The sequence below is a fragment of the Gopherus evgoodei genome, unplaced genomic scaffold (genome assembly GCF_007399415.2).
Source record: "Gopherus evgoodei ecotype Sinaloan lineage unplaced genomic scaffold, rGopEvg1_v1.p scaffold_46_arrow_ctg1, whole genome shotgun sequence".
Taxonomy (NCBI): Eukaryota; Metazoa; Chordata; order Testudines; family Testudinidae; genus Gopherus; species Gopherus evgoodei.
Window position 1 is genome coordinate 1557288 of NW_022060067.1, and position 17411 is coordinate 1574698.

General features: G+C 43.4%; 2 protein-coding genes across 3 annotated transcripts; both read left to right on the forward strand.

The window, feature by feature from the left end:
- The first annotated feature begins 501 nt into the window (after window positions 1-501).
- On the forward strand, window positions 502-1440 carry LOC115642834 (olfactory receptor 5V1-like). Its single transcript, XM_030546529.1, has one exon. It carries the CDS (start codon window positions 502-504, stop codon window positions 1438-1440), a length of 939 nt encoding a protein of 312 aa, XP_030402389.1.
- A 10412-nt stretch (window positions 1441-11852) lies between these two features.
- Window positions 11853-16112, forward strand: LOC115642848 (olfactory receptor 11A1-like). Of its 2 annotated transcripts, XM_030546542.1 has the most exons (2): window positions 11853-11873; window positions 15204-16112. In XM_030546542.1, the coding sequence occupies exons 1-2, from the start codon at window positions 11853-11855 to the stop codon at window positions 16110-16112; spliced, it is 930 nt and encodes a 309-aa protein (XP_030402402.1). The 2 variants fall into 2 exon arrangements, with proteins under 2 accessions (XP_030402402.1, XP_030402401.1); XM_030546541.1 differs by lacking the exon at window positions 11853-11873 and having other exon boundaries at window positions 15174-16112.
- Window positions 16113-17411: the final 1299 nt, after the last annotated feature.

Genomic DNA, 17411 nt, shown 5'->3' on the forward strand with positions numbered 1-17411 from the left:
CTTGCCAGTGACTAGCATCCTTTGAGGAACAGCAGATCACTTATGGCTCTGCAAAGCTTGAATTAAGGTCCTGATTCAGCAAAGCCCTGAGAACCAGATTTTTAAAGCTATTTAGGGGTTGCTGAGCTCAGTGTTGCAATAACGCCTAACTGACTGAGGAGACTAAATTCCACTTTCAAAAGGGATTTAGGCATGGAGGAGTCTAAATCCCATTGGCTGTCAATAGAATGTAGAGTCCTCGGTGCCTACATCTGGGAAAATAAGATTTAGGCTTGGACATTGTGATACTGTGTGCTGCAGCACCTAAATAACTTTAAAAATCTGGCATTAGGGCACATTGGTTGCCTAAGTACTTTTGAAAATCCCACTAGGCATCTATCTGCAACTTTGGGTGCCTAAATGCCTCTGGATATCTGTCCTTCTGCACTTGCTTAAGCTGATGGGATGTTAGCGCCTTTGAAAGACTGCTCTCTGAGTTTTAGTATTTTTCTTTGTTCTTAGATGCACCTCATAGAGAAAGCAGAAGAGGACAATCAAACGATCATCGAAGAATTCATCCTCCTGGGATTCGGGAATCTCCCTGAACTGCAGCTCCTTCTCTTCCTGGTTTTCCTGGTGATCTGCATTGTGACCATGTCTGGGAATATCTTCATCGTTGCGCTAGTTGTGGCTGATCAGCACCTTCACACTCCCATGTACTATTTCCTGGGAAACTTGTCCTGCCTGGAGACTTGCTACATCTCAACCATCCTGCCCAGGGTGCTGGTCAGTCTCCTGACTGGAGACAGAACCATTTCTGTCAGTGGCTGTTTTGCACAGTTTTATTGCTTTGTTTGTTTTATCACTACAGAATGTTATCTCCTAGCAGCGATGTCTTATGATCGGTATCTAGCGATATGCAAACCCCTGCATTATGCAGCCCTGATGAACGACAAGTTGTGCCTCCAGCTAGTGGCTGGATCTTGGACAAGCGGATTTCTAACCTGTGTAATAACGATGTGTTTTATGTTGCAATTAACATTCTGTGGCCCCAATGAAATTGACCATTTCTTTTGTGATTTTTCTCCAATGCTAAAACTCTCCTGCAGTGACACCAGCATGATGACACTGATTAGTTTCATACTCGTCTCCATAAACGCACCCTGTCCATTTCTATTAATTGTGACATCCTATGTTTGTATCATTGCTACTATCCTGAGAATCCCTTCCACCACTGGGAGGAAAAAGGCGTTTTCCACCTGCTCCTCTCACCTCATTGTGATTACAGTTTTCTATGGGACCCTAATGACTGTGTATCTGCTACCAAAAACCAATACACTGAAAGCCCTGAACAAAGTGTTCTCTGTCTTCTACACAGTCCTGACTCCCATGCTCAATCCCCTCATCTACAGCCTCCGAAACAAAGAGGTGAAGGAGGCCCTGAGAAAAATCATCCGTTAATATATCAGAGGGTAGCCGTGTTAGTCTGGATCTGTAAAAGCAGCAAAGAATCCTGTGGCACCTTATAGACTAACAGACGTTTTGGAGCATGAGCTTTCGTGGGTGAATACCCACTTCCTCAGATGCATGTAATGGAAATATCCAGGGGCAGGTATATATATGTGTGCTAGCAAGCAAGCTAGAGATAACGAGGTCAGTTCAATCAGGGAGGATGAGGCCCTGTTCTAGCAGTTGAGGTGTGAAAACCAAGAGAGGAGAAACTGGTTCTGTAATTGGCAAGCCATTCACAGTCTTTGTTCAATCCTGAGCTGATGGTGTCAAATTTGCAGATGAACTGAAGCTCAGCAGTTTCTCTTTGAAGTCTGGTCCTGAAGTTTTTTTGCTGCAGGATGGCCACCTTAAGGTCTGCTATAGTGTGGCCAGGGAGGTTGAAGTGCTCTCCTACAGGTTTTTGTATATTGCCATTCCTAATGTCTGATTTGTGTCCATTTATCCTTTCTCTACGGAAAAGGATAAATGGACACAAATCAGACACTAGGAATGGCAATATACAAAAACCTGTAGGAGAGCATTTCAACCTCCCTGGCCACACTATAGCAGACCTTAAGGTGGCCATCCTGCAGCAAAAAAACTTCAGGACCAGACTTCAAAGAGAAACTGCTGAGCTTCAGTTCATCTGCAAATTTGACACCATCAGCTCAGGATTGAACAAAGACTGTGAATGGCTTGCCAATTACAGAACCAGTTTCTCCTCTCTTGGTTTTCACACCTCAACTGCTAGAACAGGGCCTCATCCTCCCTGATTGAACTGACCTCGTTATCTCTAGCTTGCTTGCTAGCACACATATATATACCTGCCCCTGGATATTTCCATTACATGCATCTGAGGAAGTGGGTATTCACCCACGAAAGCTCATGCTCCAAAACGTCTGTTAGTCTATAAGGTGCCACAGGATTCTTTGCTGCTTTTACAGATCCGTTAATATATGTTGCTCAAATGAATTCAGATGGGGTCACTCATCTGTGAAGGAATTTATCTGGCGAAAGTTTACATCTAGTAGGGCTCTAGATCACACCAATAGGCACTTCTTTGGGGAATGTGAGGACATACTATGTCTTGGGTTGATGACATTCCCATTTGTGGCTAAAGCTGATACTTGCTACTGCCTTAATTGGAAATCTGACTGTCTTGCGCGCTACACTCCACATGGTGACATGTGAGATTTCAAATACGTGTTTCATCTATTTCTCTGTTCTCTCTGAGTTGGGAAAATGCCAAATTCTACTTGATACTGGCCTCAGAGCCCTGTGGGTGGAATTAGCTGATTCAAATATTTTCTGTCTCTTTGATGTCCTGGATTCCCAAAAGCTCCATAACTTTATATCTGGGAAGATTGTACTGGTCTTCCCATTTGTTGTACTGTGTGACATCTTGCAATGGGTAGAAGGGGTTTAAGAGTGTGCCTATACTGCGATGTAAGCCTAGGGTCTGGAACCTGTAGGCTCAGTGAGTGTAAACTAAGGCTTTAGTGTCCACACTGAATATTAACATTAGGTTTACAATTTCCTGACTCGGGCCTCACACCAGTGCTCAGGCATCTACGCTCCACTATGCAGCTCTAAGTCAAACCAGTCTGTGCCAGGCCTTCAGCTGGCTAAAGAGAGAGCCTCTTCACCCCCCAGGATACTCGAAAGAAACTGGATCAAAGGGCAGAGACTGCAAGGGGTGTGAGCGATTGCTGGACCCAGGTTATAAAGAGATTAGTCTGTAAAAGGGAGCATTCTGGAATTGGTGAGGATCTTATATGTATTCAGTTTGATTAGACATAGATTGGAGCATTTTATTTTATTTTGCTTGGTGACTTACTTTGTTCTCTCTGTTACTACTTGGAATCATTTAAATCCTATTTTCTGTATAGAATAAAATCACTTTTTGCTTATTAATTAACTCAGATTATGTATTAATACCTGGGGGAGCAAACAACTGTGCATATCTCTCTGTCAGTATTATAGAGGGTGAACAATGTATGAGTTTGTCCTGCATAAGCTTTATACAGGGTGAAACAGATTTATTTGGGTCTAGACCCCATTGAGAGTTGGGCATCTGAGTACTAAAGACAAGTACACTTCTGTTAGCTGCTTTCGAGTAAACCTGCAACTTTGGGGAAAGTAATTCAGACCCTGGGTCTTTGTTGGAGCAGACGGGAATGGCTGGCTCGGCAATATAGGGTAGTGGAGTCCCGAGCTGGTAGGGAAAGCAGGGGTAGAAGTAGTCTGGGCACTCAGGTCGCAGTTCTCAGGGGGGTTTCTGGGATCCAACCCATCCCAGTCAGCATTTGAACCACTTGTCTTGCATGTGCTTTCACTCCTGTTTCAGGCAATGGGCAGAGCTTCCATGAGGTGCTGGTGGACGTTTCAGGGGCATTTTCTGACCTTCAGATGAAGTCACCTGTTGGAGGAGGAGGAGGAGGGTGATACGGACCTGGCAGACTCAAACTGGCTGATGCTGCTCATGGCTCTCGGGAGAGTCACTAATGCCCCCTGTGTAGACCAGTGCTTCTGCAGCAGGGCTACAAGCACAGACTGGTGGACCCCATCGTCATGCAGGCTTGGTATGACCAGACCTTGCTCATGAAGAAAGCTACATTTCTGGAGCCTTGTTAGCAGCTTGCCCGGACCCTTCAGCACCACGAAACATACTCAAGGGAAGCCATTCCTATTCAAAAGTAGGTTGCTATACCCCAAAGTCCTACAGATCCATTGCTAACCAGTTTGGGGTTGGACAGTCGACTGGAAGGTGAAGCAGTGGCTGAGGTTTTTGAGACAGTCAGGTGTGTGGTTTATCCAAAGGTGGGGGCATAAACAATATCATCAAAGTAAGTGCTGGCTTGGAGACAATGGGGTTTCCCCACTTCACTGGGGTCATGATTGTATGTACTCAAGGAGGTGGAGTACAGACACTGCAAAAGGTACTACTCCATGGGTATGCAGGTCCTTAGGGAACACAGAGGTCAAGTTATGAATGCCATCATGGGCTACCCTGGAAAAGTTCATGATGCTGGGGTTTTCTGTCAGTCAGGTGTCTACCTTCATGGACAGCTTGGAACACTATTCCAAATGACAATGTCATAAGTGGAATCACTGTTCCCATGGTTATTCTAGGGAATCCCATGTTCCCCCTTTTACCAGGGCTTATGAAACAGTATCCTGATCACAGAAGCTATGGAAAAAGGAGACTTAATTATCTTCTCAATAGGTGTAGAATGGTGGTCGAATGTGTGTTTGTCAGGTTGAAATCCTCAAGCCTGAGTCTGAGTTTAGGCTTACATTGCAATGTAGACATTCCCTAAGACCCAGTGCATCAGACTCAAAACAGATAAGTGGCCATCAAAATAAAATAAATGATGTGAATGATTTCTGTTGACACAATCTCATTCCTACAGCAGCAACAAAAGCAAAATCAATGTCAAATAAAAAAGCAGCAGGTAGGTGTGGAGGAAATGATACTCATGACATATTTGAAAAGTGCCAACATCTTTCATCCTGGAGCACATTGGGTAAAGTTTCAAAAAATGTCTAATTGATTTAGAAGCATAAATCTCATTTACTTTCAATGAGACACAGATTCTCCCGTCCTTAGGTCCTTCTGAAAGGGGAGCTCTGGCTCTGAAGTCACTCTGGTGCTTTTGAAAATTCTACCCATTGAATAGTACTTTAATCCTTAGGCCTCTGATGCAAATTAATACACACGAACTAACTGAAGGCATGACAGTAGTTGAGCTGTTGAAGGTTGTCTACACGGCAGCTGAAGGTGAGCCTTTCAGCCTGGGTAGGCAGCCTCGTGCTAGCAGGCCTTGTGCTAACATGCTAAAAATAGTTGTGTGGACGTTGTAGGGTTGGGCCAAGACTGGGTGACTAGTCTGAGCCTCCTCTGAGGTGAGGGATGTCATTATGACCTGGACCAAACCTTCTTATGGTTGAGTTAAAAAACTTATTCTAACTGATGTTTGAATACCCGCTTCTATTCACAAAACTGTCAGGATGAGTTCATCAGAAACCCCTTCCCCCACCTAAGACAAAGAGGTGTGTGAACCTGCCCAAGAATTTGGACTGAGTGGGCAGAAGAGTTTGGCTGGGCATGGGTTGGTGTGTGAGAGAAGAGAGAGGAGAGAGAACACACAGAACAGAGAGAGAGAGCCTGAGGGAAAAAAGCAAGGAAGCCAAGCAGTAGCCCAGTGCAAGTCTGGAAAAAGTGAGCGTTTGGGTCGCACAAGGTGGCGAATGAGACTTGGGGTGGTAAGCAAAGAAGCTGCTCCTTTTGTTCTTGGTTCCTCATGCTTTCAGAGAAGACAGACTTTATACATTCCTTGTCAATAAACGAGATTAGATCAAAGAAAATATCAGACTCCATCAATTTTTACTTCCAACTGGGACATCCCTACGGTTCCAAACTGTAACTAGCCACTTGGGTCAAAAATGGATAATAATATGCAGTCTCTCCCCGGAATGGAGATACACATTGTGTGTGGGGAGGTTTGAACCCTAATGCCTTCAGCATCTACTCATGATCGTCTTGTTTTTGCAGCAGAATAGCTGAGAGTGTCTGTGTCTCGGTCTGATTCCCAGAGAAAAACAACCTGCTGCTTAGAGTAACAGGAATTATTCTCATTGCCATGATAACTCTAGTTATTCTTGTTAGCCATACAAATGTCCAGTCCCCCTTTGATGACTACAGTCTAATCACACATCGTGGAAAAAGGTATTTATTGGTTCAGAATTTGCCATCTTCTAATTTTATTGTATGTCCCTGTGATGTTTCTTGCAGTGCCTGGAATTGTACGGCATCCACTGCCACCTCCCCTTAGCGTGGGAAAGCCAAGTCTGTGCCTGCCAGGGGTCAGCTCCTTGAATATTATTGTGATTTTTGGTGGAAGGGACCATCTATCACAAAGGCAAGCTTACTTGGGTGGCAAAACAGACTTGAGTGCCCAAGGGGACTGTCTGTGACTCCATGTTAAGGCTGTTGTAGTGCTTGAGGAGGTCCCACTTGATACTTGGTTGGTGAAATCCAAGTCTAGCCCTCACAGTCAATGAGGGGTTTGTGCCCTGCTTCTGAACAGTCTGCCCTGAGGTTGGTACACGTGCTCTTCAGCCACTCCAGTCAGGCTGCCAGCCCTTCTTCCTCTGTCATCGGGAATGGCATGAGTGAGCCAGGTGGTCTTGAAATGCCTGTGCTGCCACATCCAATGAAGTGGATATTCACTCACAAAAGCTCATGCTCCAATACGTCTGTAGTCTATAAGATGCCACAGGACTCTTTGTTGCTTTTAACGTGACAGTACTCTCCCCTGTCCTCAGCAACTCAGGGTCTGGAAAAGGGTGTGAAGTGGCCGTTACACTTTACAAGTGTGGTATCCTGTCAGGAGATTAGGTTCAGTGTTTGCACATAAGGCCAGGGCAGGAAGTGCTTGTCCATTGCAGTGACAAGGCAGAATGGGAATGTGTGGTGTGGGTATTTTAGGGTATTGCACAAATAGGGCAGAGTTAAGGTTCTGTGGGCATTTATCTCCTCTGTGAATTTCCTGGCTTTCAGAAGTCAGAATTTTGCTGAATTCAGCATTTGGGAAGGGCCCAAGCTACCACTGGGCACCTAAACTCGACATTAACAATTTTTTTTTTTGCATTTTGTTTCTTTTTTTTAACAGAAGGAGCAAAGTCTGTTGGTAGGACTTACTGGCAGTTTAGACAGCTGTCATTCTCATCTAGGTTCACAGTTGATGCGCTACTGCAGTTTGTAATCAAAAGACCTAGTTTTTAAATTGTGCTTTTCATCAGCAGCTCTCCAAGAGCTTTACATCATTATCCCCATTTTACAGATGGGAAACTGAGGCACTGAGGTGACATGAATTCCCATGATCATCCAGCAGGCCAGTAGCAGAGCTGGGAATAGTCCCGGTCCAGTGGCCGGATGAAGATGACAAGAATCAAAAAAATTCCCTCACCACTCTTCAGCCTTCCTCAGAGCTCATGTTTCATGGTCACATGGTAGAGCTGGTGTCAGAAACTCAGGGGCTGGAAAAGATAGATCTGCAGCTATGTAGGAAGCAAGATGTCCTGACGTTCCCACAGATGTCACTGAAAGACCCGAAACATGGCAGCAGCTGCTGCCATACGAGTGCCCACATCTTTTGAGCATCCTCCCACCCTGTCTATGATGCTGCTCAAGTATTTGATAGCTGCCATCCGCTCAATGCTTTGTCCACACAGATTAATACAGAGCTGGTTGTCAGCTGGAGCCTGAGGCTGCTTGATGGTAATGGAGTTAAGTTTTATCCAGCCACGGGGCGGCAGCTCCACCCTGTTTCCACAGTGGGGATTGTTGGCACCATCTGGCTGGCTTCGAATGGACTGAACTAAAAGCTCAAAGCAGAACCTCCTTCCTTCTGAAACTGGTGCTATGAAGTCAGGTGGAAAACTCTTCCATTGGCCATTATCCAAGCAGCTCTGCTATACAAGACACTGGGGTCAAATTCTGATCTCCGCTCCCAGCCACCCCCATGTCATTCTGAAGTCACCCCATCATCATGTAGATTGAGACTCTCATCATGTTAGTTCATGCAAGTTAAAATTCTATCGTCAGCTCAACTTTTAACAGAACCAAACCAATCCCGCCCATCTGGACAGACCCACGTGTAGAAGACAGAGCTGCATGGGGCGGTTCTCAAAGTGCCGCAGGAGCGCAAGTTCCCCCATTAACTTTCAATAGGGCTGGGATTTTAATGGGTTTGGGTGTCTAATGCTCTTAGCCTACAGGGTCTCACAGTTCATCGCTAATGTGGGCTGAGGTGGCTGCATGAACGGAGTGAGACTGCTCTCTAGACCTGTCCTTGGGGGACTGGGGCACTCAAAAGCTCCTAAAGTGTGATGAGAGGAGCACAAGTCCCCGTGACTCTCAGACAGCAAGTCTGGTTCAATTTAAATTTTTTATTTTTTTAATTTAAAAACTAGGAATGTCAGTCACAGCTAAATCAAGCAATTAATGCAAAACAAATTAACTAGATTTAAAAAAAAATAGTCGTGGTAAATAGCAGTTTTAATCACACTATTAAACAAGCATAGAATACCAATTTAAATGTATTATAAATATTTTTGGATGTTTTTCTACATTTTCAAATATGTTGCTTTCCATTACAACCCAGAATACAAAGTGTGGAGTGCTCACTTTATATTACAGCAGTTCCATGTGAATGCCTGGTCTCACTCTCAGGTGACATTGTAAATAAGAAGCAGGCCACATTATCTCCCCTAGATGTGAACAAGCTTGTGTCTCTTAGCCACTGGCTGAACAAGAAGTAGAACTGCGTGGACTTATGGGCTCTAAAATTTTACATTGTTTTCGTTTTTAGTGCAGTTATATAAAAAACAAAAACAAATATGGAATTATAAGTTGTATTTTCACAATAAAGAGATTGCACTACAGTACTTGTATGAGGTGAATTGAAAAATACTATTTCTTTTATCCTTTTTAGAGTGCAAATATTTTTAAACAAAAAAATAATATAAAGTGAGCATTGCATGCTTTGTATTCTGTGTTGAACTTGAAATCGATATATTTGAAAATGTAGAAAAACATCCAGAAACATTGATAATAAATTGTCTCTTTCCAGAGAAGTCAGAAGGAATGGTTTGTGCCTCAAGGAGATCACAGTGGCTTATACTGTGGGTCTTTTTTTTCTACTAAGCTGAGCAGGGGAGCTGGAGGGAGAGATGGCCGTGGTTTCACAAACCTTCTGCTTGCAAACTTGCTCACCAGATACGTGACCCTGCAAGTGTCACATTTTCCTTTTAACCCATTTTTCCTGGGGAAAGTGAGCTTGTAGATTTTGAAAGTAGAAAAAGTCCATTGTGATCATCTAGTCTGGCCTCCTGCATAACACAGGCCAAATAAATTTTACCCAACGATTCCGTCACCAGACCCATCACTTGCTACAGTGGTTCTTTTAGAAAGAGACCTCTGATCTTGATTTCAAGACTCCAAGTGATGGAGAATGCACCACAGCCCTACATAAATTGTTCCAGGGGATAGTTGCCTTCAGCGCTAAAAATGTTTTTAGTCTGTATTTATTTTGCTTCACCTTCCAGCCATTGTCTCTTGTTATGCCTTTGTCTATAAGATTAAAGAGCCCTCTGCTATCAGACATCTCTTCCCCAGGTAGGTACAGCCAGACTGTGACCAAATCCACTCTTTGTTAAGTTTTGTAACCTCCTCTGTGTTAAATTAAATAGTTCATGGTTTTTAAGTCTCTTGCTGCAAGGTAACTTTTCCATCTCACAAATCATTCTTGTAGCTGCTCTGAACAAGGTCCCATGGAATGTAGTACATTCTACATCTCTTTGAATCTTTAGAACAATATTGGAGTCTCTGATAAGCAGATATGCTCTAGAGAGGATCAAATTAGATGATTTATAGATTTAAAGGCCAGAAGGGACCATTGTGATCTAGTCTGACTTCCTGCCTTGTGCAGGCCACAGGGCTTCCGTGAAATAATTACTACTTCAAATCCAACAGCTGTGACTGACCTGGAGCAGATCTTGTAGAAATATTTGATTTAAATAGTTCCCGTGATGGAGACTCCATCACAACCCTTGGCAAGTTATTCCAATGGTCTATTACCATCCCTGTCAAAAATTTCCACCTGATTTCTAGTCTGAATTTGTTTAGCTTCAACTTCCAGTCATTGGTTATCATTACACCTTTCTGTTCCCCATATATGTATTTATAGACTGTGGTTCAGCCAACCCTTAACCTTCTCTCTGTTAATCTCAATAGACTTATACAGATCAATCTATCATTAGATTTTCCAACCCTTCAGTCATTCTCATGGCACTTCTCTGAACCCCCTCCAATTTTCTAGCATAATGGTTACTTCTGGCCTCAAAATCTCTGAAGCTATTAAAAATCATTCAAAACTTTTTTTTTCTTATTTTCCTTTTAGTTTTTGAGCCTTCATTTAAAAATAAAATTATAAATAAGTCATAAATATTTAACAGTGAAGGCAACTAATCATTGAAACACTTTAACAAAGTTTGTGTTGGATTCTCCCTCACTGACCATTTTTAACTCAAGATGGGCGTTTTTCCTAAAAGATCTGCCCAGGGAATTATTTTGGGGAAGTTCTAGGGACTGTATTATACATGAGGTCAGACTGGAAGACCACAATGGTTCCTTCTGGCCTTGGAATCTAGTAATCATTTATCTCTCTCTAAAATCACACCTTCTGCTCACAACTTGTTCTTTTCTTCCTGATGTACTTGCCTTGAGGGAAAGAGAGAGAGAGAGAGAGAGAGAGTACAGGTGTGGAGAGAGAGAGAGATTCGGAGATGGATTAACACAAACAGGGATTGTTAGACAGACATTTCTTTAAGGGAAGTAATTCTGTGGCCAAGACTTTCAATTACGGGAGCCTAAATAGGCTCGTAAACGGGGACTTTCAAAGTGGCCTAAGGGAGCACTAAATAAGATAAATAAATGAAAAGAGATGGACAAAAATGAGGAACTCAGCAAAAAGCTGCCTATCCTCCTTTAAGTGCTGTGGTGATTATGTTTGTCTGCCATTGACTATCAAGGCAACTATGGAGCATTCTCAGAGTCCTTTCACCAAAAATCCTGCAAACATAAGAGCCTTGACTATCTAGAAAATGTTCAAGTTTTGTCTTTTTCTTGAAACAGTCTGTGCTCCTATCAACGCAGGCTGGGATTTTCAGAGAGGCGTGTGGGAGTTAGCTGTCTGAGGGGAGGTCTACACATAAAATGCTGCACCGATTCAGCTGCGCCACTGTAGAGCTTAAGTGAATATGCTCCTACGTCGATGGGAGAGAACTCTCCCATTAGCGTAGTTAATCCACCTTCTCAAGAGGCAATAGCTATGTCGATGGGAGAAGCTCTTCCACCAACCTAGCGCTGTCTACACCGGGGGGTTAGGTTGGTATAACTACGTCGCTTAGGCATGTGGATTTTTCACATCCCTGAGGGATGTAGTTATAGGTCTGTAGTGTAGACCAGACCTGACTGTCACTTAAATGCAGTAGAACTTGGGTGCTTAATACTCTTAGGTTGAACTGAAAATCCCAGCCTAGATCTCAAATAGTTAAGTGAGGCCAGTAAGCTAGTTCAACCTGAAGATGTGGTCTTGATGAAAAAATCACTGCATACAGTTCTCAGTAGTGTTAGAATGTTGTTTTCTTTAGTCTTGTTAAGTGCTCTGTTTGGAAATGCAAAATATAAACAATTCCCCCATCACATTACTTTAGATATAATCATCACAAGCAGTCTCCAGGGTCATTCCTCTGTCAGCAACACACAGAAGAGGCTGGTTTCCTCTATAAAGCCCACAATAACCAGAGAAAGGGTAATGAAGGTTCTGAGTACTGGAATAAGCAGGGTCGCAAGACCCATCAAGAAAATGGACAGGTCTTTACAGAGAGCGCGTGAAAGTGCAAAAAGAAAATGAGGACAGGAGAGTGATTGATGGTGGAAACTGCATCATGATTCCCCAAACCGGCCACCATTGGTACACTGGTCACTCCTCGCACACCAGTACATTGATCACTCCTTCATACTCACAACTAAAGGTAAATGTTAGGGCTAGGTAGAAACTTTCCACCAGAACCGTTTTTTTTTATTTAGTTCTTCATGGAAAGTGTCTGTTTTCCTCCATTTTTTTTAAAAAAAGTTTTCTTCAGAAAACCCAAACATATTTTGTTCTCTGATGGAATTCTGGTTTTCAGCAACTTTCAGCACAAATTTTTCACTTTTCAGGTTTTTTGATGAAAAGTTGACAATTCGCATGAAGATGCGGGACTTCCAACCAGATCTAGTCGATATAATCATTATTGGAGAAAACCCTGGGGGTCTTTATTCACTTTTTGATCAGTCTGTAACCAACACACTTCCATTGCTCTGAGTATATGGGAATTTTCATGAGTGAAGGCTGATTTAGGACCTTAGACCATGCAGAGTACTACTGGGAAAACAATTGAACTACAAAGGCTCTATCTGTTGGTCTGTGTCTGTCTCTCTTGGTTTCTGAGCATCTCCCATTCTATCCTGTCCCAGACAGGGTGTTTCAGTGTTTCTTTGATTGCCTGCATTTGATTCCTCTCTATGAAAATTTGCCCTTGCTTTCCAGCCCACTATTGTTTTCCAAGCTCTTTTTTTATGCTGTGGATGAGATATAGTGACTGGGTGGGAATTGTGTCCCATGTAGCAAGCAAAATCAGCTGCTCTGTACTTCCATAAGGAAAACAAATCCTTGTCCTCAGGTGGCTCACGACCAGCCTGTGTCTTGATAAAACTTCTCTAACTTAACTGATAACAAAGACACATTTCAGCTCACTTGGTCTTTCAGTGATCATTTGAGTGAAATTGGTTACAGTGATACATTACTAATCTAGTGTACTATTCTTTTGTTTCTTTATTTCTCTAACACGGGAATACAGAGGGTTTATTTTATATTGCCTTTTTGGATGTGTTAGATTTCTTTTGATAAAGAGAGCTTGTGGGAAATTTCTTGTAAAAACTGTTTTTATTATTTTTTATGTAAAATTGGGTTTTCATATTAAATGAATTTTTTTCATGAAAACTGTGTACTTTCCCTGGAAAATGGCATGTTTTTATTGAAAAAAAAATTGGCCAAAACCTAAAAACTTTTCAGCCAAAAACTGAAAAATATTGGGTCAAAAAATCAAAAGCTTTCAACTTCTGGTGAAAAAGTTTCAGTTTTCAGCCACAAAATTTTGATTGTCAATTTTTTTCACAAAAAGTCCAAAATTTCTGTGAAGGAAAAAAATTCCAGTCAGCTCTAATGTTAAATAGAGCTGTTTCACACATCTCCCTCGATGTGTCTAATTTCTCTGTCTGTCTGCATATGTCTCTCTGTGCCTGTCTGTCTGTTTCTCTGTTTGCCTGTATCTTTTCCTCTCTTTCTAAGGCATCTGTGGTATATTGAAAACTGTTATAGGCTATCACTTTAAATTCTTAAAGGTTTTCCAGGTTCTGCTTGCAGACCAGGGGGCTCTGTAGGGAAGCATGAGATCGGTGTCTTTCAGAAGTCAGTCTGAAAAGATCCAGCCTAGAGCAATGTGGGGTGAGTTTGGTGTCTCTGCCTTATGGAGCAGCCTGCTTTTCTCTCTCTGGTTTTGGGTTTTGTGCATTGAGGTTTTGGATTTTATGCAATAAAGTCATGTTACACTGCAACCTTCCAGAGAGAGTATTTGATGTTTTAATCTAACTTCGCTGTTTGTATCCTGTGATCATAACAGTACCCAGGGTGATCCCATAGCCTTTATCGCCCGTCCACCAGCCCTTTAGACAGCGGTTGAATGCCTTTCTATCTCCCTCACAACTCACCTCTTTCACATGGATTCTCACTCCTTTCCTCAGTTGTTTCTAAAATGTCCCTATGGATTTTCCCCTAAAGTAGAAGCTCTTTACATTTTCCTGACCCTGTAGCTGCTGGTTGTCTCCAGCAGAGCCTTTCCTCCACTGACCAGAGTGTGAGCAGAGAGGTCTCAGCAGCTGTTAGGAGGCATTGAGAACTGGATCATCTCTTTGCAATGTTCTTTGAGGTTACAAGGAAGATCAACCAGACCTACTGCTCTGTCTATCCCACTTATGAATGTAGACTCCCAAGTCCCATTATAATAAAATACTATTAAATGTATATATATTCAGTGCAGCAAGTCAGTTATTTAAAAATAAAATACTAGCATGTAGGATGTACATGTACTCTGAATTTACAGCTCCTGGTTCTAACCTCACTTGGGCAGCTGTAAAGTGGGAAGATCTCCGGCAGAAGTTAATATTGCAAGAAACCATTTGGGAGATCAGAGTTAGACCTCATGGATTTATTCACGTAAGGAAGGGCTGTGAGATAGTTCTTGTTAAAGCCATTCCTTTACTCTCTCTTAGCTCCGCTGACCATTTTTAGTGTGGGCTAAAACACTCCAGTGGCTAGCATCCTTTGAGGAACAGCAGATGCTTCGTGGCTCTGCATAGCTTGAATTAAAATCCTGATAAAGCAAAGCCCTGAGAACCAGATTTATAAAGCTATTTAGTGGTTGCTGAGCTCAGTGTTGCAACAATCCCTAACTGACTGAGGAGCCTAAATTCCATTTTCAAAAGGATTTAGGCAGGGTTTCTCAAACAGGGGTCGTGGCTTGTGTAGAGAAAGCCCCTTGCATTCCGGACTGGTGCGTTTACCTGCCCCCTCCTCAGATGTGGCCGATCGCAGCTCCCACTGGCCATGGATCGCTGCTCTGGGCCAATGAGAGCTGCTGGAAGTGGCGGTCAGTAAGTCCCTGGGCCTGCACTGCTTACAGCAGCTCCCATTGACCTGGAGCAGCGATCTGCAGCAAGTGGGAGTCTCGATCAGCCGGACCTATGGATGGAGCAGGTAAACACACTGGCCCAGCACGCCAGGGGCTTTCCCTACACTAACGGTGACCCCTGTTTGAGAATAAATGAATAAATCCACAAGATCTAACTTCTGGCTTAATGAGCAAGAAAGTTTACACCTAATAGGGCCCTAGCTTGCACCAAAGGGAACTGCTCCAGGGAATGTGAGGAGATACTATTTTTTGAGATGATGACATTCCCATTCATGGCTAAAGCTGGGATGTTTGTCTTTTTGAAAGTCCTGTCTCTGAATTTTAGGACATTCCTTTGTACCTAGATGCACCTCAAAGACAAAGCAGAAGAGGACAATCGAACGATCATCACAGAATTCATCCTCCTGGGATTCGGGAATCTCCCTGAACTGCAGATCCTTCTCTTCCTGGTGTTTCTGGTGATCTACATTGTGACCATGTCTGGGAACATCCTCATCACTGCGCTAGTTGTGGCTGATCAGCACCTTCACACCCCCATGTACTTCTTTCTGGGGAACTTGTCCTGCCTGGAGATGTGCTACACATCCACCGTCCTGCCCAGGTTACTGGCCAGTCTCTTGACTGGAGATAGAACCATTTCTGTCAGTGGCTGTTTTGCACAGTTTTACTGCTTTGGTTCTCTGGCAGCTACAGAATGTTATCTCCTAGCAGCAATGTCTTATGATCGATATTTAGCGATATGCAAACCCCTGCGTTATGCAGCCCTGATGACCGGCAGGTTGTGCCTCCAGCTAGCAGCGGGGTCTTGGATAAGTGGATTTCTAATTTGCATAATAATTATGTGTTTTATGTCACAATTAACATTCTGTGGCCCCAGTGAAATTGACCATTTCTTTTGTGATTTTTCTCCAATGCTAAAACTCTCCTGCAGTGACACCAGCATGATGACACTGATTAGTTTCATACTCGCCTCCCTAGACTCGCCTTGCCCATTTCTTTTAACTATGACATCCTATGTTTGTATCATTGCTACTATCCTGAGAATCCCTTCCACCACTGGGAGGAAAAAGGCGTTTTCCACCTGCTCCTCTCACCTCATTGTGGTTACAGTTTTCTATGGGACCCTAATGACTGTGTATCTGCTACCAAAAACCAATACACTGAAAGCCCTGAACAAAGTGTTCTCTGTCTTCTACACAGTCCTGACTCCCATGCTCAATCCCCTCATCTACAGCCTGCGAAACAAAGAGGTGAAGGAGGCCCTGAGAAAAGTCATCCATTAATATATGTTGCTCAAATGGAGTCACTCATCTGTGAAGGAATTTATCTGGCTTAATGAGCAAGAAAGTTTACATCTAATAGGGCCCTAGCTCACATCAATGGGAGCTGCTTTGGAGAACGTGAGGACATGCTACATTTTGGGTTGATGACATTCTCACTCGTGGCTAAAGCTGATACTTGCTACTACCTTAATTGGAAACCTGACTCTTTTGCACTCTACACTCCACATGATGACATTTGAGATTTCAGATACACGTTTCATCTATTTTTCTGCTCTCTCTGAGTTGGGAAAATACCACATTCTACTTGACACTGGCCTCAGATCCCTGTGGGTAGAAGCAGTTCATTCAAATATTTTCTCTTTCCTTGAGGTCCTGGATTCCCAAAAGCTCCTTAACTTTATATCTGGGAAGATTGTATTGGTCTTCCCATTTGTTGTACTATGTGTCATTTTGCAATGGGTAGAAGGGGTTTAAGAGTGTGCCTATACTGCAATATAAGCCTAGGGTCTGTGGGACTTGAACACTGAATATTAACACTTGGTTTAGAATTTCTGGACCCAGACCTCACACCAACACTCAGGCATCTACACTGCACTACACAGACCTAAGTCAAGCCAGCCTGTGCCAGATTTCCTAGCACCTTTCCTAGTAGGTAGCCATTCTAGCCCTTTGTTTGTGGTGCCCTGAGGGAAGACTTGACTGTCCTTCCCGCAGCAGTTTACCAGAAGCTATTGCAGCCTGCGAAGGTATCGGACCAAGTTGTCTTTTGAGTCTGCATGTGCCTAGCAGCTGGAGGCACTTGTCTTGCTTGTTCTTTCACTCCTGTTTCAGGCAATGGGCAAAGCTTCCATGAGGTGCTGGTGGACATTTCAGGGGCAAAAGAAGACACCTGTTGGAGGAGGATGAGGGTGATACAAACATGACAGACTCAAACTGGATGCTGCTGCTCATGACTCTTGAGAGAGCCACTGATGCCCCCTGTGTAGACTGGTGCTTCTGGACTAGGGACACGAGCACAGACTGTGGGACCCCCTTGTCATGCAGACCCAGGATGACCAGAACTTGCTCATGAGGAAAGCTGCATTTCTGGAACCTTGTTAGCAGGTTTCCCGGACCCTTCAGCTCCACGACTCATATACAAGGGAAGCCATTCCTGTTCAAAGGTAGTTTGCTATACCCCAGAGTCCTACAGGTCCGTTGCTAACCAGTCTGGGATTGGAAAGTCAACTGGAGGTACCCTTTTTGCCTGGGCTTATGAAACAGTATCCTGATCACAGAGCCCATGGCAAAAGAAGGCTT

Excerpts from the sequence above, each read along its gene's own strand:
- LOC115642848 (XM_030546541.1), top strand. The coding sequence starts at position 15,174 with ATGCACCTCAAAGACAAAGCAGAAGAGGACAATCGAACGATCATCACA.
- LOC115642834 (XM_030546529.1), top strand. The coding sequence starts at position 502 with ATGCACCTCATAGAGAAAGCAGAAGAGGACAATCAAACGATCATCGAA.